The 21,250-nt window shown below is 40.7% G+C and overlaps 1 protein-coding gene across 2 annotated transcripts in view; it reads left to right on the top strand.

Annotated features, from left to right (window-relative positions):
- Positions 1-21,250, top strand: part of LOC130206860 (neurexin-1a-like) — a 241,291-nt gene that overhangs the window by 74,982 nt on the left and 145,059 nt on the right. For both annotated transcript variants that reach the window (XM_056435082.1, XM_056435081.1), the window contains 3 exons: positions 12,934-13,235; positions 16,414-16,437; positions 17,518-17,679. In XM_056435082.1, coding sequence (XP_056291057.1) covers positions 12,934-13,235; positions 16,414-16,437; positions 17,518-17,679 — 488 coding nt within the window. The remainder of the gene's footprint in view (positions 1-12,933; positions 13,236-16,413; positions 16,438-17,517; positions 17,680-21,250) is intronic.

Raw genomic sequence — 21,250 nt, 5'->3', positions numbered from 1 at the left:
TGCTCTCGCCCATCAAATGCATTTATTCCTGTGGCACGGCGGCTGCAGCTCCCAGCAGAATGCAAAACAGACGCGAGCTACAGAGCAGTTCTATTTGTCACCGCTTTGAAGGCTTAGGGGGCAAAATGCAGGATCATCTTTTTTCCATCCCTCTTTGTTTGCCGTTTTCACTCCTGATAGAGGCGGATCTTTATCAAGCTCACCGTATAGCCTTGACTCCTGTCACCATAACTGGCTGCACCCTGCTTCATCACTCAGGCCCGTTGACAGCAGAGTGGCAGCTGGACAACCTATTATGAAATGACCTTGGTCTAGTGTCAGCCGGGCAATGGTGCTGCTGAAACAGTAACACGCCAACGTAAGTCATTTTCCCTCCATAGGTCAGCATCTTTGCCGGTTGACAGTATTCCCCTGTAGATGGAGGTGTGTGTGTTTGTGTGTGTGTGGGGGGATCCTGCCACTGTCAATTGCTCAGGTGATGGAAGGAGAGCTGACAACTCTCTGTGAACAAACCAGGACCACAGTGTCAACGCAGTCAGAGCGATGGACGTGTCTGATTAGGCCGACTGCAAAGCTAAAGGAATAGATTAACAACAGTTGCATCTTGCTTTGCGTTCCCCTGTTTAATTAGTGCATATATTTGATAATCCTTTCACCAGCCTGGCTTTCATTGAAGCCATTTGTTCTGACGTTGTTAAAGCGGTCCCATAATTCCCGATCACCGGTGAAGTGACGACAAAGCGCTGTATTTGTATCACAACTTCAGAGAGGTGTGTTTAGCCTTTGACGTGGGGCGTGACAGACAGCCCCGTATGAATGATCCTCCTCTGCTTTTACCCGGTTTTCATCTCCATTGCCATGGAGCGTTTGGCTCAGCACAAACACCTGTGCCTCTGGTGCTCCACCGACTCAGTGTGATCGTACGCGTAGCTGGGAGGATCTCTGCCAAACACAAAGAGCAGTGTATTGTCTCTCCTGCTCAAATACCCCTCAGTGCAGTACTGCCGTCGTAGCGGGTAACTTGGGAGAGAAAGGCACTGGGTGTGAGATGTTGAACGCACCCGGTGGGCCCTGGGGAAATCCTTCAGCGTTTGCATTTTAGCGCCATCACATCGCCAGCAAAGCAAGGGACGTGTCTGCATTACATTACATTACATGTCATTTAGCAGACACTTTTATCCAAAGCGACTTACAATAAGTGCATTTCAACCTCGAGTACAAACTAAGAACAACAAGAATACAGAAAGTAACATTTCCTCAACATAGTCGAACTACAAAAGAACCACAATAAGAGCTATCTAAGTGCCACTGAAGTGCTAATCTGTGTTTTAATCCAGATATAGTCGGAAAAGATGTGTTTTTAGTTTCCGGCGAAAGCTGTAGAGACGTTCTGCTGTCCTGATGTCAGTGGGGAGCTCGTTCCGTCTGCAGGATGCGCCAGGGACAGTTGTTGCCCAGGCCGACGTGATAGAAGATGCAGCTGCTGTTTTCATATAGATAACAATGGAAGTTAAGAAGCATCATCCTTTGGCAAACGAGAGCAGGAGCCCACTCTGGTGCTGTTGACCTTGCCCAGCAGCTCACCGAGGTGATGCTGTGATTCTGTCGAGCTCCACTATCCCGCGGCGACTGGTTCATTGGAGCACATTTTAAAACATGCAACGATGCCGTGTTCTTTTACCAGAGGGGAGTAAACACACGTAGGCTATTGGCAAGCCGCTGTTGAGTGACCACTAAGAATCGGACAACAGAAACACAACTTTAAAAAAGCAAAAATAACGACAACAAAACCGCAGCGCACACCAAACTGCAGGGCTTTGTTCCCTTTTCACGCCTGAGTAAGAGAGAGTGGAGGTGATGTGCTGTGAAGATTTGGTTTGAATTCAGGATACATTTATCTCAAAGTTCACCTCACTGCACCTGAAAGAACTGGTCCTGACAGACAGGCCACTTTGCCAGGAGGGAAGGCATGAATGAACAATGTGATCTCATTACGTTGACTTTGGAACTGAACGATCAGAAGTATCTGTGCCACCGGAAGACGTGCTACTGGGAAGTTGCTACCACTAGTCCTACACTTCAAAGTCAGTTTGATGTTCATTTCAAAGATAAATGATTACCCAGACTGTCAATAGAATATTAATTCAAATAAATGGTTAAAAATTACATTTGTGAAGTTTCAGTTTTCAATTCAATTGAATTCAGTTTATTTTGTAAAGCCCATTATCACAAATGACACATTTGCATCAGAGGGCTTCACAATCTGTACACATACGACATCCCTGTCCTTCCATGCCTCCCGTTTGCATAATTCAGGTGATAATTCATGGTAACTTTGTTGATAAATGCTCTGGTTGATATTCTGATGAACTAAATGCTTTGCTTAAATGTACAATATTTACAAACTAGAGTGATAACTAGTTCTGTATTTGGACCTCTCCATTCACACTCCAATCTGGTGAGAAATGAAGGTTATGGCAGTGACCCACAGATGATGATGTATTTTCAAATTAAATGGTATAATTTCTTTTGGCAGCCCATAAAATACACCAGTAGGTGTTTCCGCCACAGTTGATTAAGTGGCTTTAGTTTTATTGAGTTCTGAGTGCTACTGACACTCGCAGCTGTACTGTACATTTTCACATCACTCACTTTTACATTTCAGCACTTTTTTCACTCATGATAGCGGTAAACATTTGATGTGAATCACTATGGCTCACTCCTATTTCCTTTTCCCTTGTTCTGTTTCTCAGAATGAATTCATGTTGACTTTGACTTTCATTCCATGGTCCATACATAATCGTTACTTATCTACAATACATATCATGAATGTACACTTACCGTGTCCCTCTTTATTGAATTTATTGTTGTATCAGCATTGAGGACTTTTCCTATGAATTAAATACGAGATGAATCCAAATGAGCAAAAACAATGAGTCAAACTATGGCGGATAATAGCAGCGTATTTCCTCGCTGGCACGATAAACAATCCAACCAAGGACACATTGAAGCTTAAGTTGATGCATGCGTTGTCTGGGCAGTGAGGGATGAGCACTGCGGATAAGGATAATAAAGTGCCTTGGCCGATGTGGCTGCTCAAGATCAAGGATTCACGCTGTGTAAGACAGAGGCTGGATCTCAGAGCTGAGAGCTGGGGAGACGAGAGCAGCTCTGCACAGAACTCATCCCGAGACACCCCGGCAATGTAATTAGCACATGAATTATTTCTGTGCAATGACATGCCTCAGCGCCTTTTGACTTTGCTCTTGTGTGAGGAATGTCCCCATGAATATGGCCCAAATTAGACATCTGCCAAATGCCAGTCCTTTACCGTTAGCGACTGCTTCCCCTGCTGCAGTAACCAAAGGTGGACAGTAACCTCGCAGCTCGGTGCTGGAGACGTTGCCAAGGGTACATCCACATTGAGCAACTTGTGAGGATGCTTATGGCGGAGAGATATTACTATACACGCCTGTTCACACCGGTTGTTGGTTCTGATTGTAAATAATCAAATCAAATATTATCACCAGGTTTGATCAATTAGCACTGATGGGTTGGCTGCATTTCCCTATAAGAGGAACATGTTATACACTCCTGCTCTTCAGATGTATGTTTAGTCAAGTGAAGTGGTGACTACTCCATACATTAATATGACGATGATTCTCTTTTGATGAGGATATTGATCCCCCCCCCCCCATCTCCCCAAGGCTTACATTATTATCCCTTGGATTTACTCTGTAGAAATGGATTGGGCTTTGCAGATTAGTATTCAGCACATTCCACTCCCTCTTCACCATAATGCTGTTGTGATTCTGTAATGGGCTGAGAGCAAATGAGAGCCTTGCAGCTGAAAGTGCGCGGTTTAGTATGAGCATTCATTCAGTTTTTGTTTTGTTTTTTTTGGTCTGAGTGCACGGGTATTCAAATGCATATTTGTCTGAATGTTTATGGGATTTACTTTCTCACTCCGTGATGCCCAGTAAGATATAGTCTTGGAAGGGGTGTTGCTATTTCTGAACTTGGGCTTTTAGCCTTTTACCATATATACATCAGATAAAGAGGCTCCTGTGTATCGTCAGGAGATTGCCTTTCTTGCCTCCTGCCAGGGACATGAAGATGCTGCTTTTGGAGTTATTTGTTAAACCCACTCCACACAAATGTTCCTGTTGGAGGGTGAAGCACAGATCTAGTTAAATGGCTCAGCTGCCAACTATAAATGTCATCCTGTTTTTATCTCAGACATGCAGTATGTTTGATCTACAGACTCCTCCATTGTTTTAATTAAACAAGAAGCCTTTTCTTACAAGCCCTCTGGTGACATAGAACCCTTTCAAGAGACCATTTGAAGCCCCCCCCCCCCACATACACACACACACAGACACACACACACTCATCCACACACAAATATCACTCTTTCTCTTGTTTTTGTTTGGGATTGTAATATTGGGATTAATGCCGAAGAAGCAAGTTAATTGTCTTAAATTAGAGAACAATGATAAATCTTATAATAAATCTTTAAAGTCTTGAGGTTCGATAAGATGTCATTTATTCCTGGGCGCATCACTGCAGCCCACTGCTCCTTAATAACTAAGGATGGGTTAAATGCAGAGAACTAATTTCCCCTTGGGGATTAATAAAGTATATATCTTATCTCTTATCTTATCTTCATGAATAAAATGACATGTTTTCACTAGCAGGTGGCTAGAGGGTGTGGACATACAACCTTGTTTTGTAAATATAAGTGTGTGACGTGGACATTGCTGGAGTCAGCATTGATACTGAGAATGTAATCTTGTTTCTATGTGTGGGCATCCACGTCATTTCCATTCTCAATTTTTTTGTAATGCATGCATGAATGGGTGCACAGGTGTGCATTGTCAATTTCTTGTCCTCTTTAGAGCTGCTCCCAGAGGAGGATTGTCAATGCACCTGATTGAGACATTGCCAATTAGAGTGAGCAAGACTGTGTGTGGTCTGGCTGACACGCTCTAACATGACTGTTCAGGTCTCTGTTAGTGCTGCATTTTATTAGATTTTAATGGCTAGTTTACAACACTTTGAAAAGCAATCGGCCCCAAAAACTGTGATTTGATATTTTGAAAATGAGCACGATGAAATATTAGCCTTGACATGCTTTGTAAATCACGTTATTTGAGAGAGATGTTGATACAGATAGTGGCTATAAATAACACGATGCAGCTCTGACCTTCATTCTGGCTCTCTGCCAGCAGTTGCTGCTCCTTTACAGTCGAGCAAACATATTTATTTTTTTATTTTGTTAAGCTCCACTCCCTGGCAAAATTGCAGCGAGTTAATTTGCATTTAATGTATGAGAGAGAGAACGAGAGAGAGACAATATGTGAATAGACTTTTTATTTTAGTATCAACTAATTTGCATATTACATTAAAACAATGAGTGTATAAAACAGAGTTCTCAATACCATCACTGTCATGATAACTGTTTGTATACAATAGATTTTCAAGTTGCTCTTCTCTGATATCCAACATATTGACACACGGAACACTGAGCACACAGAACATGGTTTAATGAGGCATCTGGAGGAGTTTCCGGAGAATGTAAAAGGATTCCTTAACTGTGAGCCATGGCACCAGCTGGGAAGCATGATGATGTTGGCTGCAACTTTGTGGAAATACGTTGGTGTGGTGTTTCCACCACGTGTACAAATCACGGAATATAATTCATAGGACCACATTTTCACAATTCCCATACTCTCATACACAACAATTCAGTGTTTTTTAGGAATACATTGGGTGAGACTAATTTGGATTTGGAGAGTTCTGCAATCCAGAATGGGATATCTCTTCCCACCTCCATTGTCCTTCAAAGAACCGGAGACTTTCCTTCTTTAAATATGTGTTTCTATTTCTCGACGTGGTTCGTGAGACGGCATGTCAGACAGTGAGGATTTAAGTTGTTGTGAAGGCAAACAGTAGCATTACTCCTTCTTGCAGTCTTTTCTGTCCTGGCCGTTCCATTAGTTTGTCACTTAAATTGGAATTAATATAATTCCGGCTATTATTATAATAAGCTACACTTTCAAATCCTGTCCATCAGGGAGAGTCATTTCCAGGGATGAGCCTGTGCTTAATGTTCTAAAAGTTACCTGTATTCAAATTTGAAACAAATATTTAGAGTATGTTATCACTGCTTTACTGATAAATGTGTATTCATCAGCGCTGCCTGTAAGTCTTTGAATGCATCGTCTGGAAGTATATTTGTACATTGAAGAGTTTATTCAGCTTGCTAATACAAGACTGTTTTGCGAGCAACATGTTGGTTATTGATAATGTCACCCACATTGACAGCTCCTTGTATTCAGAGATATTTTAGCTTTTTTTGTGTCAGAGATATGGCTGCATCTCCATTAAATTACCAAAGTGAATAAATATATTTAAAAAACAGTACGTTGCCAAGATGTATAAACAGCGCTTCTACAAATCCATAATATTAGTCCGAATGCAATACATTGCAAAAAAGCTGAATAGTTTTTAAATGAAATAGTAACCGTCAACAATTTTGATAATGGATTAATTGTTTAAAAATGTTTTCACCTAGAAATGACAAAAATGTACCAACAGTTATCAATCAATTAGATTGAAAGTACGACTAGCAATTGAACTATTCCGCCCCCCTCTAGAGTGGTAGGGTCCATCGCCACAGTTCACATGGACACTTTTTTGTCATTTAAGATTCCGGACCAGGTTTCATTGCCTTTGCTCGTGACTGTTGTGAGCGTCCGTCGAACTGTGAGTACTTTAAGTCACATAAATATAATTTCATGTGAACATTTTTATATAAAGTGTCACAGTTAAAACGATATAACTAAGAAAAACTAACTTGCATACATTCTAGTTCATCGGTACACACACACACACATACACACACACACGTTGAATATGAGGCAAACAGGTTCTCATAAGTGCATAATTGACGCATGCTTCCAGAGCCAATTATGAGTAAATGTACTATGGATGAAGTGTTTCTGCAGATTGACATCAGGGGAGGAGACTTTCTGAGCACAGCAAGACAACCTTCATACCGTGAATCTAAATGGCATTGCCTGATAAGCTAGCACAGTGTGGTGTCTGACACAACGTAGTATGTGTAAGTCTCATCCACACATGCCGACTCCCGCAGTTAAATGCCTGGGTACGTTTTACTGAGCCTGCCGAGGCTCTCGCGCCTGTCCTTGCAGCTCTGTCTACACGATCAGCAGCAACAACAACCATCTTTACTTTATTGCAGACATAAAAAAATGAATTAATATGAAATACAAAGACGAATGAACTGGAAGTGACTAAGTTGCGGATCATGAGCCGTTTGAGACATTTTATTAAGTCTTTTGAATGGTGTGATAATCATGTCATAAAATGTGTTCTCGAAGAATGTAGTACTTCAGAAACTCTCCTCACTGTCATAATGTAAGAAGCTTAGGCCGGCTTCATGACACTAACTTCACATCACTTTATTAGGCTGCCAGAGACTAACTTCTGTATAATTTTAATAGGCTGCCAGTCAAACAAGGGCGCAGAGAGTGAATAGGAACAGAGTGAACACAGTGTGTGTCAGTAACAGAGCCTTGTTGCCACAGATGTTTCAACAACTTTGGTCTCCATAGCATGGTTTTAGCGGCCAATTTTATCCATGGCACATCTAGTACTTATAAATCCACAGGTGCTACTTTGGTAGTGTTTCATATTATTTTTCCAGAACTGTGAACTTCCTCTAAACCTTTTGAAAACTGAGCGTGGCACACAAGCTCTTTTTACTTAAGCTTGTTACTGAGAGCTGAAGAAAGGTATTTCTAGTGGTGAGAGGGAGGTGGGTGTTAGTGAGATATGTGACAGGGAAACAGTGATATAGAGTCACAGGTAATCCTGGGACTGTCATGAACAAGACAACTGCATTGGGGTGTGGGAGACGAGCAATGCCTATTATTATTATTAGTAGTAGTATTATTAGTATACCCTCTGCTCCAGGTCCTTAAAATAGCCATGGGTCCTTCTTGTTGTTCTGCATGTCATCCTGTGTTTTGACTCAGTTGACACTGGAGGACAATCATATTTTTATTAGTATTGTTGTATTATTCGTCAAATGGTTTCTGCGGTAATACTGTGTTTCTAATTAAACACGAAAATAAAGGGTTGTTTCTGCCATTTTTCCTTTTTTGACTTATAGTACGTCCCGGCGTTTTTGACAAATGTATTACTTACATCATCAGATTGAAAATGTCACAAATTTGAATAATGGCAATTAAAATCAAAGCTACCTCAGCCCTTCATTTCACATGTCATTTTTCACGTATCCTGCCAGGTCTGTTTCAGACTGTTGTGTTGTGATTTGATGTTGACAGGCAGCGTGCTCCCCTGGGCGCAAGCTAATTTAGAAAGCAGCTATAGAGTAGCAGATGCCAGATTAGTGTCAGAGCAAAGTGACTGATGAGGAGCCTCCTGGTCGTTGGGTCACATGCTGGAACTGGCGTACATATGCTCCTGCTTGTGGCCCCTTGTTGCTTCATAATAAATGAGTGATTTGTTTCTGCAAACTCAGCTTCTATTAATTGAGGGTTAAGTGAAACTTACGCCGCCGCCTCTTCGATATATATATATACCTTGCTGTTTGCTTCATGCAGCAACATACCGCTTTGACTCGTTGTGACACTAATTTAATTAAAGTGGCGAATAATTGTATTACTTCCATCAATATGGGTAGTTAGTTCTGCACCCGAACCACAAATGTAATGTGATAGAGGATGAGGATCCGGAATGGCACAAATTATGACATCCTATTGATTAACAAGTCTGCATATGGCACAGGAAAAATCCTAAATACCAAAGAGATTATGGGGAAAGAGTGTCAAAGACCAGTTGTTATTTTCATTCTGGATATTATACCTGTCTATTGCTTCTGAATCTAAAAAAAGAACATATATTTCAAATGTGTTTTTGCTAATGTAACATTTTATGGCTTTTATAACATTTGGATGTAAATTGGTTGTCGGCGAAGACACCGAAGTGGTTCAACAGTCAATAGCCTGTGACAGGTTTTTACCAATTAGTCTATTTATGGCCTTTCCCTATAGGAGCCACACTTTCACTCTGTTCATGTCTTTTCTGTCCTCTGTTCTCTAAAACAGACTGAATGAGCTGGCTCTTATCCATGTTCACATTCAGTGTCGTGACTCGAGGGCATTAAGGTGCCGGCAGCTTGCTGTCGTTTGATTGCCGGTAGACAAAACGACAGCCCAGAGAGAAAAGTGGGACGTGCCCAAATACCCAGGAGAACACATTGACAAAACACTGGTCAAGTTGATTTTTACCTGCAGGAAAATGATACATCTGAGTGGCACATGCTACATGTTAACACTGCAGGTTGCTGTGTCTTCTGCGAACCTGTGTCAGAAACATCATCTAGTGTACTTGCTACGGCATTCCTGTCAAGGCTCGGAAATTACACACTGAATGCACAAAAAATTCACGACGCTCTTTGCGAATAGTAGTCTAATGAGGTGAATTCAGGTGGAAGTCATTTCCTTTTAAGCGTATGTAATGGGGATAATTGTCAAATTGTACTTCCTGAATGTGTTCACACCTCAAGGGGGTTATGTTGGATTTAGTTGTCTGTAATTGAGATGATCCTGCTCTCAAATCTGGCAAGTCTGTGTCGAGACGCCCACGTTCAAACCTGAGCTGTCTGCGTTTGTGACGGGCTGCTGCCAGTCACTGTCATATTTAATTTGAGAAGAAGAAAGAGCATGTTTTAAAGTATAAATGGCATTTAAGTTGAACCATTAAGATGTAAGCAGTATAGTGCGGAAAACAGTTTCATTACAAACCACCACCCTTCTACAGATACAATACAATGTTCTTGAATCACAAAGGTGGCATGTTTTTCATTCAACGTTGACTCGTCCAAGGGCCACGAGTTTGAAGCTTTGTTATTCTTGGTGTGTTCGTCACAAGGAGAGACACCTCTAAAATCACACATTATTTTTACCCATTGTTCATATTAGATTTTATCGAAAGTCAAACCTATAGAGAGAAACCTAGAGTGTGTTCCTCTGTAAAGCACGAGTTCATACCGGACTTGAATTTTAAAGGTGGTGAGAAGGAATCTTGCAACGGATCACAAAACTCACAGTTCAGATCGTTTCAATGTTTTGAGTCATGGAAAGAATCAGCAGGGAAAAAACACAAGAGTATTCTCAAAAACGTTAAAAAAAAATGTTTTGCGTTGATATGATTGATAATTGTCAATGAGCTATATTGGCTGTTACAGATACTTTTAGTTCCTTATTGTTATGTCTATACAAGGCTTCACACTGTTTTATTTCACCACCGTCTTAGTCAGAATTTCCACCAACCATCAAGTGTTATCTTTTTACTTTGTGATAGTTGCCTGTCATGGTTATTTGCATAAAACACACTTCAAATGATTAGGAAATAAAAATGGTTTGCTCCAGTGCTGCCAACGTTACTAACTCTCTTGCCGATTTCATCAAGGATTTGTTGTTTACAATTATCAGGGATCAGGGATCGCAACTAGAAAGCATTCATGCATATTTACGGTCAATGACACGACTTTACCCATATTTCTTCTTGATTGACTGGAGGTATAAGCACTTGCCTGTTTGCTTATTTGCCTTAAGAACTGCAGAGTAGCTGATGTAAGGGCAATTATGTGGACATTTATAGTCTTTTTTCTGCAACACTCCCTAAACACACTTAATGCAATAATTTGTTGGATTCAACACACTATTTCTTTCAAATACAATGCAGCTGCGTGAATACTCGTTGAATTGTTTTGCTTCATTTAGACCTGCATGTTGACACCAGAGTCCACCAGACTTACTACACCAGTGGTTTGAATGGGAAAATGGATTCTCTAAGGAGATGTATGACCCTCGCCTCACACTGCCTTTGGGCTCAGCCCCAAGTGTTATAAACTCCTGAAAAAACCCTGCTGAACACACACAATTCGTTCTCCATTGGTTAGAAGAATTAACTGATGTCAGACATGGGGATGTGTGTGTGTGTGGGGGGGGGGAGGGGGGGGGCTGTGTGTGTGTGTGTGTGTGTGGAGAGAGGGAGATATGAGAATGACCCTAAACTATTGGCTCTATTTGTTATGTGGTCGCTGAGCTTGTGGAGCAGCTATAGGTATATATAGTGAAGAGGGTAGAGGTCTTTCATGTTCACTGATAGGGGGCTCTGGCATTGAGGGAACGACCAAAGAGTGGCGAGATCCAGCCAACTTCAATTACGGCCCCTTGCAGTTTTCCCAGAGGTGCACTACAGTGCCTTTTAAGGGGGAATCAATGAGGTGACAAATTGATGTGGACAGCAACCCCTTTTAGTCATTGTGTTGCTGCATCCATGCCTGAATGCTACTCTAAGCACGTGTGAATGTAATTTGAACGTGTTTGTGTTTGGCAAGCATATATAAATAAGCAGCACTCCCCATTTATGATAATTGAATGCTTTGGTCCTTTTGTGTTTTGGTAGCTTATTTTCTGCCAGTGGCTTTAATGGCTTGTTATCTGTCTAAACCTGTTTTTAAATGCTTTCTAATGGGTATTCACATGCATCACCCTGTGACACTTATCTCACAATAACAGTGTTGAGGTTTTTCTCATGGTTGTTTTGGCTTTGTCATGTCATATCTGAGGATTGCTGATGAGAGCCAAATGATCTGAACTAACCTTTCTGATGGTGGGAGGAGCTCAAAGTAATCTGACACGGGAATGCTTTCTGCTTGAACAGTTGTATTCTGAGAGATTGTTGGCCAGAGCAATTGGAGACGTTCTGCATTTATAAACCTTAAAGCTGCATTCATTTGTAACGTTTTAAAATGTTGATATTGATGTAAGAGATATGAATGAAATCAAACTGTTGCCCACTTATCTACCAAGTCATCTGAGTCATTATTCAAGGCAGTGCATTGAGATACAACATCAATTTGTGTGATTTAATATTTTCCATATATATTTCAGTTCAGATTTCATGACATTTTCTTCACACAAAGGTGACACTAACACAAGTGAATCCCCACTCCAATTTATCAATGTGAAGATAAAACAAGATGCAACATTTATGTTGCATATTGTTTTATCGTTTTATTGTTTACTGGTTTTCTATTATTAAGGGGTCATATTGTTCACATTTCAATGCTCCAGTTTTTAATGTATATTTGCACTTCTCAAGTCACACATTTTGATTTAAACATGCGGCAGGATATGTTTTTATGTAACGTGCTTCCATTACTTTTTTAAACCTTTTTTCCAGCATGCTTGCCTAATTATCAAGTGGGAATGTGGTTTTGGATCACATGGGTTGATGTAATGGTTTCTATTCGACCATCTTCTCATGAGGCTGGTGTACATTAGCCACAACAAATTCAGTAAAGCATACAGTAAAAAAAAGTGAAGTGCATGGGCACACGGTTGGTGAACATTGTACATGCATGATCACGAGTGACATGTAGGACAGCTGAAGCTTTGTTGAGTGCTCATCACAAAAGACACAGTAGCACAAGGGAACAAAGGAAAAGCAGTGAAGGAGCACATCAATGTGTGTCAGGTAGACCTCTACATTGTGAGAGATGTGATGTCCAAAATAGCAGTTGTCTGATACTGTGAATACTTTAAAAGTGGGACATAATGCACCATGGGTAATGCGAAACACATGTGTTCTATGGCGAAGGTAAGTAATAGCTTGTCATTGAAACTGAGTAAGTGCAGCTCTAGATGTACCTTCCATCACATTTCAGCTTGCCACTTGCCAATTTCACTGTTTATTATTAATCCTCCATTTTTGAGACGTACTTTCTCATTTTTTTCAGACAGTTCCCCAACAGGCACCCAAAAGGCCATGATATTAATGCGACGCATTTGTCTTTCTCTGTCTCTGCAGGAAAAGAAGAGCATGTCGCCACCTTCAAAGGATCTGAGTACTTCTGCTACGACTTGTCCTTGAACCCGATTCAAAGCAGCAGTGATGAAATCACATTGTCATTCAGAACCCTGCAGAGGAATGGACTGATGCTGCACACGGGCAAATCAGCTGATTACGTCAACCTGGCACTGAAAAATGGGGCTGTCTCACTCGTCATTAATTTGGGGTCTGGAGCCTTTGAAGCTCTTGTGGAGCCAGTCAATGGGAAATTTAATGACAATGATTGGCATGATGTCAAAGTAACAAGGAATCTACGTCAGGTAACAGTACAGAGGGTGATGCAGAAACTCAGTAAATGAATCAAAACAAATGCACTTAAATCATTACCATCATAAGATATATTGTTTTTTTCCAGACATTGTAATTGGATTGCTAAATTGAATCACGGTGGAGATAAAACAGAACCACAATTGCGCAGGGACATCTAGATGTGAAGTAAGACCTCGATTAAATTAAAGTATGAGGGGAAAAAGAAAGACAACTTATTTTCCCTTAAAAGCAACTACAATCCGGACAGTTTTCAGCATATAAGTACAATTGAAATATGACTCGACTCAAGTCAGTTCCTTGGGAATAGTTCGTATCAACAAAGTATTCGGGGTTAATGGTTTATTTTTTGTTACAAAAACATTTGACCACAGTTGGAGTTTTGCTGTGTCCGATTTGATCAAAGACAGTTATTGAGTACTAATTTGTTTAGAGATTGATATCACTGTGGAGGGATTATTTGGTGATATAAGTGAAACGCATTTAAAAGCAAACTTTTTAGACAAAGTCTAACAATTACGTAAGCATAATAAAATCTAGGGTCAGTCTTACATACTGTGTAAAATATGGATGTAGTCTCCGTGACATCACCCATCTGAAGAGCTGGTGAAATGCCCAAAACGAGTGGCATTTTAACACGTCAATGACAATCGACTCACTTGAGCAAGCCTCAAGTGGCCATTTGAAGAACTGCAGGGTTTTGGCACTTTAGTGTTGGCTTAATTTGTCAACACCAGAGGCTGCTCTTCGGAATCAATGTTTTATGAGCACAGCCAAAACCTTCTAACAGGATCAATAGGCTTTAATACGCTCTCATACATGGCAATGGTGACTCCCCTCTGCATTATTAACTTTAAATAGACAACTATGTAGGAACAGTGTGACCCGGTTGGAAGCACAAGATGTCTTACGTATTAGAATTCTTTGGAGCAGCTTGTGCTACCTACGTTCTAAAACACCACAGGATGGTTCTTGCAACCTCCCACTAATAGTGCCAATTGCATCTGACAACACTGCTCAACAATGGGAGACTGGCCAGAATTGGTTCTTGTCTGATTCTCACGAAGAGTGGAGGAATCAGATGGGATGAAGGAAAGGTGTAAAGCAGAACCTTTGGCTGTGGTGCATGTGCAAACTCATCCACCTTTACTATCAGATTGCCCTGGAAAGAGAGAAGCTGCAGAGGTATGTGAATGTGTGTTGCATTGTAAACAGACTAACTACTGCTGATCTGTACCAGGCCAACATATAAAGTGCTAAATGGTGTCGTGAGGCAGGTGCCACTCTCCTAATAGAAAATCACCCTTGGACATCAACAGCGCCAGTCTGTTGGATCAATGGCCAAGCAAAAGCTTTTGCTGAAGCCACACATCAACATGTTCTCAGCGGCTTTCAACAGTAACAAGCCGATCCCACATGTCAATTGATGTGAGCCACCACTGAGTCTGTTGGTGGATTTGATTTCACATTCCTGCTGTCGAAAAGCTGCCACAACGATAACAAGATCCTGATCACTTTTTTTCCAATTACAATCGTTTGAGGTGTTATGAACTTATGACTAACTGTGCCCAAGAGGCCCAATCCAGCAGAATATTGGGTTTCATCCAGTACACCAAGGCTCTGATGGGACTGCTAGGGAAACTGAGTCTCAATGTGCAACATGGCATTTGGGATCTCACCCCAGGTGCACAAGCCAGTGCTATAGGTGTCTTGTGTGTTTCATAAGAGCTAAGCCATTGACCATGTGAAGTTGTAGCACGGTCATAGTCATCGTTCATCTTGGTTCAGAGACCACAAGTTCAGTTGCACTTCTAGGTAAAGCATCTGTTTACTGGGCCTCTTACGGTGCCGGCTTAACAGACGATGATGAATATAATACCCTCTTTGGAGAATCAACTCTATCGTTATCTTATTGAGAGAAGATCCAGCATAGTGGCCTGATTGCCATCATTGTTCCATGCATCTTTGTCCTTCACATCATTCAGAGACAAATCTACTGCTACAGGACAGTTGGGATGCTCTTGGATGTTGCAGACAGTTCGGTTTAGCGTGTTAAGGACCTGAAGTTAAGTGGTTGTGAAGATGTTACGTTGACTGTGGCCTCAAAACAAGTTTGATTAATTAAGTTAGAATTTTTTCGCAAATAATTGCAAATTTCACCACAGTGTGACAAATAAAAGATTGTGTTTTATCATGAAGAACACGTTGGACAGTTTAGCCCGTGTTAAATGTAACGCTACATATTTATTTCCATTTACTCCTCCGTATCAAAGCGATTAATTGGACCACATAAAATATTTGAGAACATTTGATTTGACATCGACAATAACACAAAGCTTTAGAAAAGTATTGTTCAGAAAACATCTCAAGTTTTGTTCCTGCTCATTTGGTGGGAAACGTTTGTCTTCACCTCAACACCGAAGCTGCTGCTTTTGCATAATTAGCACATTGATTATTGGCAAACCTCAGGATTTGGCCAGCTTGAACATTCACTGCATTCAAATTGTGAAAGAAAACCAAGCATATTGAGTGCATGCTCTTTAGGGGAATCAACATTCCCATCCTCCTCATTCTGTCAGGGTGTTCTTTGCTTTGTTTCATTGCAGTAAATGATCCTAAAGTTCATCAATAAGACCAAACGGAGGTACAGTATTATATGAGAGACGGAAAGTCTGATGCACTGGATTGGTCTCCAGCCTAAAACCAAGTACAAAAGAATGTGAATACCAGAATCAACCAAAGAAACAAAACAGGGTCTTGAACTTGGGACTTTGTAAGAGAGGGTCAACTGATGTGCTTTAGGCACTCTTTCTTCTGAACGAATTGACGTGTGATTCATAACCTCAGGATTTGGGTAAGGGTAACAGTCTGGTTTCTTACAGAACATGGTTTAAAACACCATGAATAACTTAGGGAGTTGCTTGTCGAGCATTATTGTTCTTTCCGTAGGCTTTTTTCTTGTTGAACTTATTTTGCCCTTTTTAGTCAATGTTACTAACATGCTTCCGAATCAAACTAACATCATTCATGGAATGTGTCATACTACTAACCAGTATTGTTTTTGCCGTTCTAACAATGTACTAACAGTATTGACCATCATATATTATTTGAGTAACAGTCGTTATTCTGTTCACAGTTTTAAATTTCCTTTCTCCCCCCTTTTCCACAAAGCACTCAGGCATTGGACACGCTATGGTAAACAAACTACATTGTTCGGTAGATATCATTCTAATTGTTTCTTAGTTTGGGTTTGCCGTGTGTTTCTTTCTTTTTTAAATTTTTTTTACTGTAGACGTCATTTACAAAAAGGGAAATTGCGGTTGGTACTCTTCTGCTTACTTTTCGAATCCTTTTTAATTTCTTGGTTCATTCATTGGTTTTGCCCTCTTTATTTCACTTGTTTCCTGTCCAATTCTGTTTGATCCACCTTTTTAGGAGCATCATTTCGAGCCTTTTGCATCAAGCTGTGGTTAAAAATGAGGACCCTCTCCTGTCTGGCTGGCTTGATGCTCTTTGGCTCAGCCAGTTGTATCCCCATTCACTCTGCATGGCATGCACTTTGACTATGTGTTGCAAATGTCAGACTGTCCAATTGTCAACATGAATGTGACAATTGAGCTGTGTGTTGTCATTGGTGTCTGGTGCGTTCTTATTTCTCTTTGTTTTGCGGTGTCCATAAGCTTTTGCATGCATCTGACACTGTGACAAGTGTCAAGATACTGATTCCCAGTATCCCAGTGTATCATTTTCTTTTTGTGTGCGTGTAGACAAAAAGAAAAGACAAATGTGTGCATGCTATTTTTGTTCACGTATACCCTCAGTCATTGTCCGATACTAAAAGGTGATTGTGCTTCTCACAGCATGTGCTCCCTCTCTAACCAAGTAGCACTTTCTGATTTCATTTGTAGAACTGCTGGACGTACTAATATGTAATTAATAGTTTAACTAACCTAGCTAACATTCTACTAACACCATTTTTGTGTCTGCTAGAGTACTTTTAAGTTGCAGTCGGGGCAATACTAACACTGTAGTATGGGCACTTCACAAACACTCAAACTAGAATAGCATTCCTTTGAAGGCTTGCAGTCTTCCAACGAATCAAACTGGACAAAATAATAACAAAACAAGAAAAAAGACAATGAAAACAGACATGAAAATGGGTTTAAGAAACATATAGGGAAGTCTGTCATAGACAACAAGAAGGAAAGGCAATAGCATTGCAGTATATAGGCTGTCTGAGTATAGCGTGTCCTTTCCCTGTGCTTTGTTGTCTAGGTAACAATATCCGTGGATGGGATTCTGACCACCACAGGATATACACAAGAAGACTACACCATGCTAGGCTCTGACGACTTTTTCTATGTTGGAGGGAGTCCTAGCACAGCTGACCTGCCTGGATCTCCAGTTAGCAACAACTTCATGGGATGCCTCAAGGAGGTAAACACCACTTCTGTGTGCACTCTGAGGCTGGTGGGTGTACAGGATATGACTGACTTCCCTTCAGGCCTCCAACCAGGCCGTCCACCCACACACTGACCCTGTCTCATCCTTCACCCTTCAGTTTGTTTCTCCTCTTTTCCTCACATCCCCACAAACTTTATTTTGCCTCTACCGCCCGCTCAGGTTGCTCAAAATGTTATACACTCACACGTACACGTTCACTTCGTGGTGTCTGGTGTACCACGCGGCCGCGTACAAAACTTTCTTGGAGTGGAATTTACCACAAGCTTCATACAGCCCCGTCAGGTGCACTTCAAACAAGAGCAGTGATCCTGGGATCAGGCAGTTGGATTTTCATGAGCAGTCAGCCAACTGACACACTAACACCTCTCAATTCTTCAACCGGGGAATTGGAACACTATTATTTTCGACCACTTATCGAATTACTTTCCGTATTCCTGTTGTTTAGTTTGGTGTTGTAGTAGTGTGTCTATTACCTTCTGCTAGAAATGTGCAACGTGGCTTGAAAAAAAAAGAATAAATACTATTTGATAAATACTGTCAGGTGATGTATTCAATTCAGCACATCTTGTATAGCTGATGCTCCATGGTGTTATGGCCGCTCATGATTTACTGACAGTTATTTGTCTCTCAATATGTTCTAGTATTCTTCTATAAAAATATATAGTCTATATTTTATCCATAAGTAAAAGAAAAAGAGGACATTTCTCCTGCAGAGGGTTTATAATTTATAAATATCACTGCTGAGCAGTAGTATTTGTATTAGTATTTTTTGCAGTTGCAGGTTAATAGGGATTTTGACCTAAAGCATATACTTCACGAGCCACCAGGGAAATAGAAAGATATGAAGCAGGCAGATCTCCAAAGCACTGCAACAATGATGTATCTATTTATCTTTAATTTCAAAAGCTGTTTCTCCTTCCAGTCGTCTCTTTCCCTTTTGCGTTCTACTACTTTTGTTGGTGTCGTACATTTCCTCTATCGCCTCAAAGCGCAGGCTTTCGTCATCGGCGATCCTCTTAGAGAGGTCCAAGGCAGCTCTCTTTAATGAGCAGGCAGAGCTTGGACCACATGTCCAAACACCATGTACAGCTCATTAGAGCTCTGGTTTTTAAGGGGAGTTTAGTTAACTGCAAGTCTCTGAGGCGCTGTAGATGTGGTGACATAGGAACTGGAATTTGCGTGCCATAAGCAAAGCCTTTACTGCTCGTGGTCGGCGTAATCGCAGCGTCTGCTCTCACCATCCTGAGAATATGGCGCATAGCTGTGATGTAGAGAATGTCCCCTCTTTCATTTGCTCCGAGAATAATTTATTACTATTTAACTAGACAATGCATATGGCATTATCAAAGTTAAAAAGGACGCTTCGCCCCTTCATTGTAATGTCCATCCGGCCGGTTCCATTATAAAGAATCCCTGTCTCAGGTCATCCTGTGTATGTCATGATAACATATGAAAGGTGGTTTAACAGCATGTGCCACAGCACACTGCCCTGATTGATGGGATGCTTAAAGTGGCTTGTGGCGACTTTGATGTGCAGATTCCAGTCTGAGTTGCCCCGCCTGCCTGTTGGTTCTGATGGCAAAACAAACGGTGGTGCAGTAATTGCTCAGTTGTCACAGCCCGGGCTTGATGACAAATTAGTGCAGCACTACTAGCGCAGCACCATTTGTAGCTCAGACCAAGGCTCCCTTTGACTCTGAAAGGTGCCCTTTGTCTTGACTATAACAAATTGATTTGGCTGTAGAGGCTGTGTCTGCTGTGTCTGCTGCAACTTTAGTCTACATAAGTAAGGTCCGGCAGGCAGAGATATCATCTTGTATTTCTTTACTCCTTTGTACTTTAGTTCTTGTGTCAGGAGTTTTGTCAAATGACCTGTACATTCCTATTTTATTTCTATGAAAACTTTAAACATTCAATTGGTTTCAGATGTAAAAAATAGAAATGTTTTTTTTTATGAGGGAAGATAGCGACGTGGGGATAAAAGCCTGCCATATTCGATTTGCCTTTTTTTTCGTGCAGTAAAATGCAGTCTGATACAGTAAGCCACAAAGCATTTATAAGAAAGATAGTCTGAGCTTACCTAATTATAATGCACCGCTATAAGCTCCATCTACCTGAACAGTTAGACACGGCAGATATGACTTACTGATAAACAAAATGCTCCGTGCACATGCAATCCCTTCGGAGTTGTCCCCATTTTCAGGTGAACCCTTAGCATGCCAACAAACAGAGAACATCGGCAGTATTTTGCACAGCTGTATCTCATTTGATTTGTCTCGATGAAAGCGATATAGAATTACTACTATAACTATTTTGTTATGTAAATACATATGCATGTTACCATAATGGGGCTGTCCGTCACTTGATAACCTAATTAGTCGTGCTAGAGTGGTGTGGAAGAGATCATTGACTCCGCTCGTGCCCCCTGCGGAAACTCTGTCTAGCATACTATTGACAGCTTTGTGTTTTAAAGTGGCAATCTTTAAGATTTCAGTCCTGCTTGATTAGGAGTTTCTATTAGAGTTTATCAATGGAATTATGCTTCGAGTATAGCAATTCTTGAGTCTTGATGTTGATGAAAACTTTAAGGTTTCAGAATTGTGTGCATAGTTCAATTATTGTGTGTGTATATGATGGAGAAACACTATTACAGAATAATTTCCTGCTGCTGTTCCCACAGACACTCAGTCCTTAACGCTGCAAATATTGGAATACTTTCATCAGTGGACTATTGGCTCAATCACAATTGTATTGCAATACTCTTCCTGCAATAGATAGTGATTTAACAGACATTTATGTAAATTAAAATCTTTGAGTGTCTTTTTAAAAATTCTTTTTTGCAAGCTCATTGACACATTTTATTAAAACACTTCAGTGTGAGTAAGTGTCCCTCACTGGGGAAGTCACTTTAAAATACCGGCGCCAAACTGATGTTTTAATGAAAAGTTTTGACATTCACCAAAATGTTAATTACTTTCTCATATGGAAATTAGACATAACAAGACAGAGGGATTCTTGCCACAACAGCTTCAATAATTAACACACTCTTTCATTATGGAGATTGGATAGTTACAAAGTTATGTCTGTCTGTGAGTTTCTGTAAGACTTGCCAATTATAGTGGCCCTCCTATTGGAGTTGCACGCAGTGCAGGACGCAATGCTCCCCTTTACACACATTTAGCTACTTCGTTGTCTTTAGAGATTTGTTTTGATCAGCGTTCTAAAAGATTTACTTCCAACGCAGTGTTTAGAACCTAGTTGAATATGACTCTTTATGTTACCTTTATTTAACAATGAAACGGGAGATTAAAGATGAGTTGCACACACAAATGGAGTTGATTACAACTGTAATTAAAAATTGTTGGCAAATTGGTCAGTTATCGCTGTATTGTAAGCTAATGATTCTCATCCATGGTTAATTGGTATTTTATTGTCATTGTGGTTTAACTTTCTGTAATAGGCTGCTGCTGTCTGTCACTTCTGCACCCTAGTTCTTCAGCACTTGGCACCTCAAAGGTCACAGCACTAATGCACTTCATGAAGT

The sequence above is a fragment of the Pseudoliparis swirei genome, chromosome 17 (genome assembly GCF_029220125.1).
Source record: "Pseudoliparis swirei isolate HS2019 ecotype Mariana Trench chromosome 17, NWPU_hadal_v1, whole genome shotgun sequence".
Taxonomy (NCBI): Eukaryota; Metazoa; Chordata; class Actinopteri; order Perciformes; family Liparidae; genus Pseudoliparis; species Pseudoliparis swirei.
The sequence above is the reverse complement of the archived record's forward strand: the minus strand, read 5'-3'. Positions and strand labels throughout refer to the sequence as shown.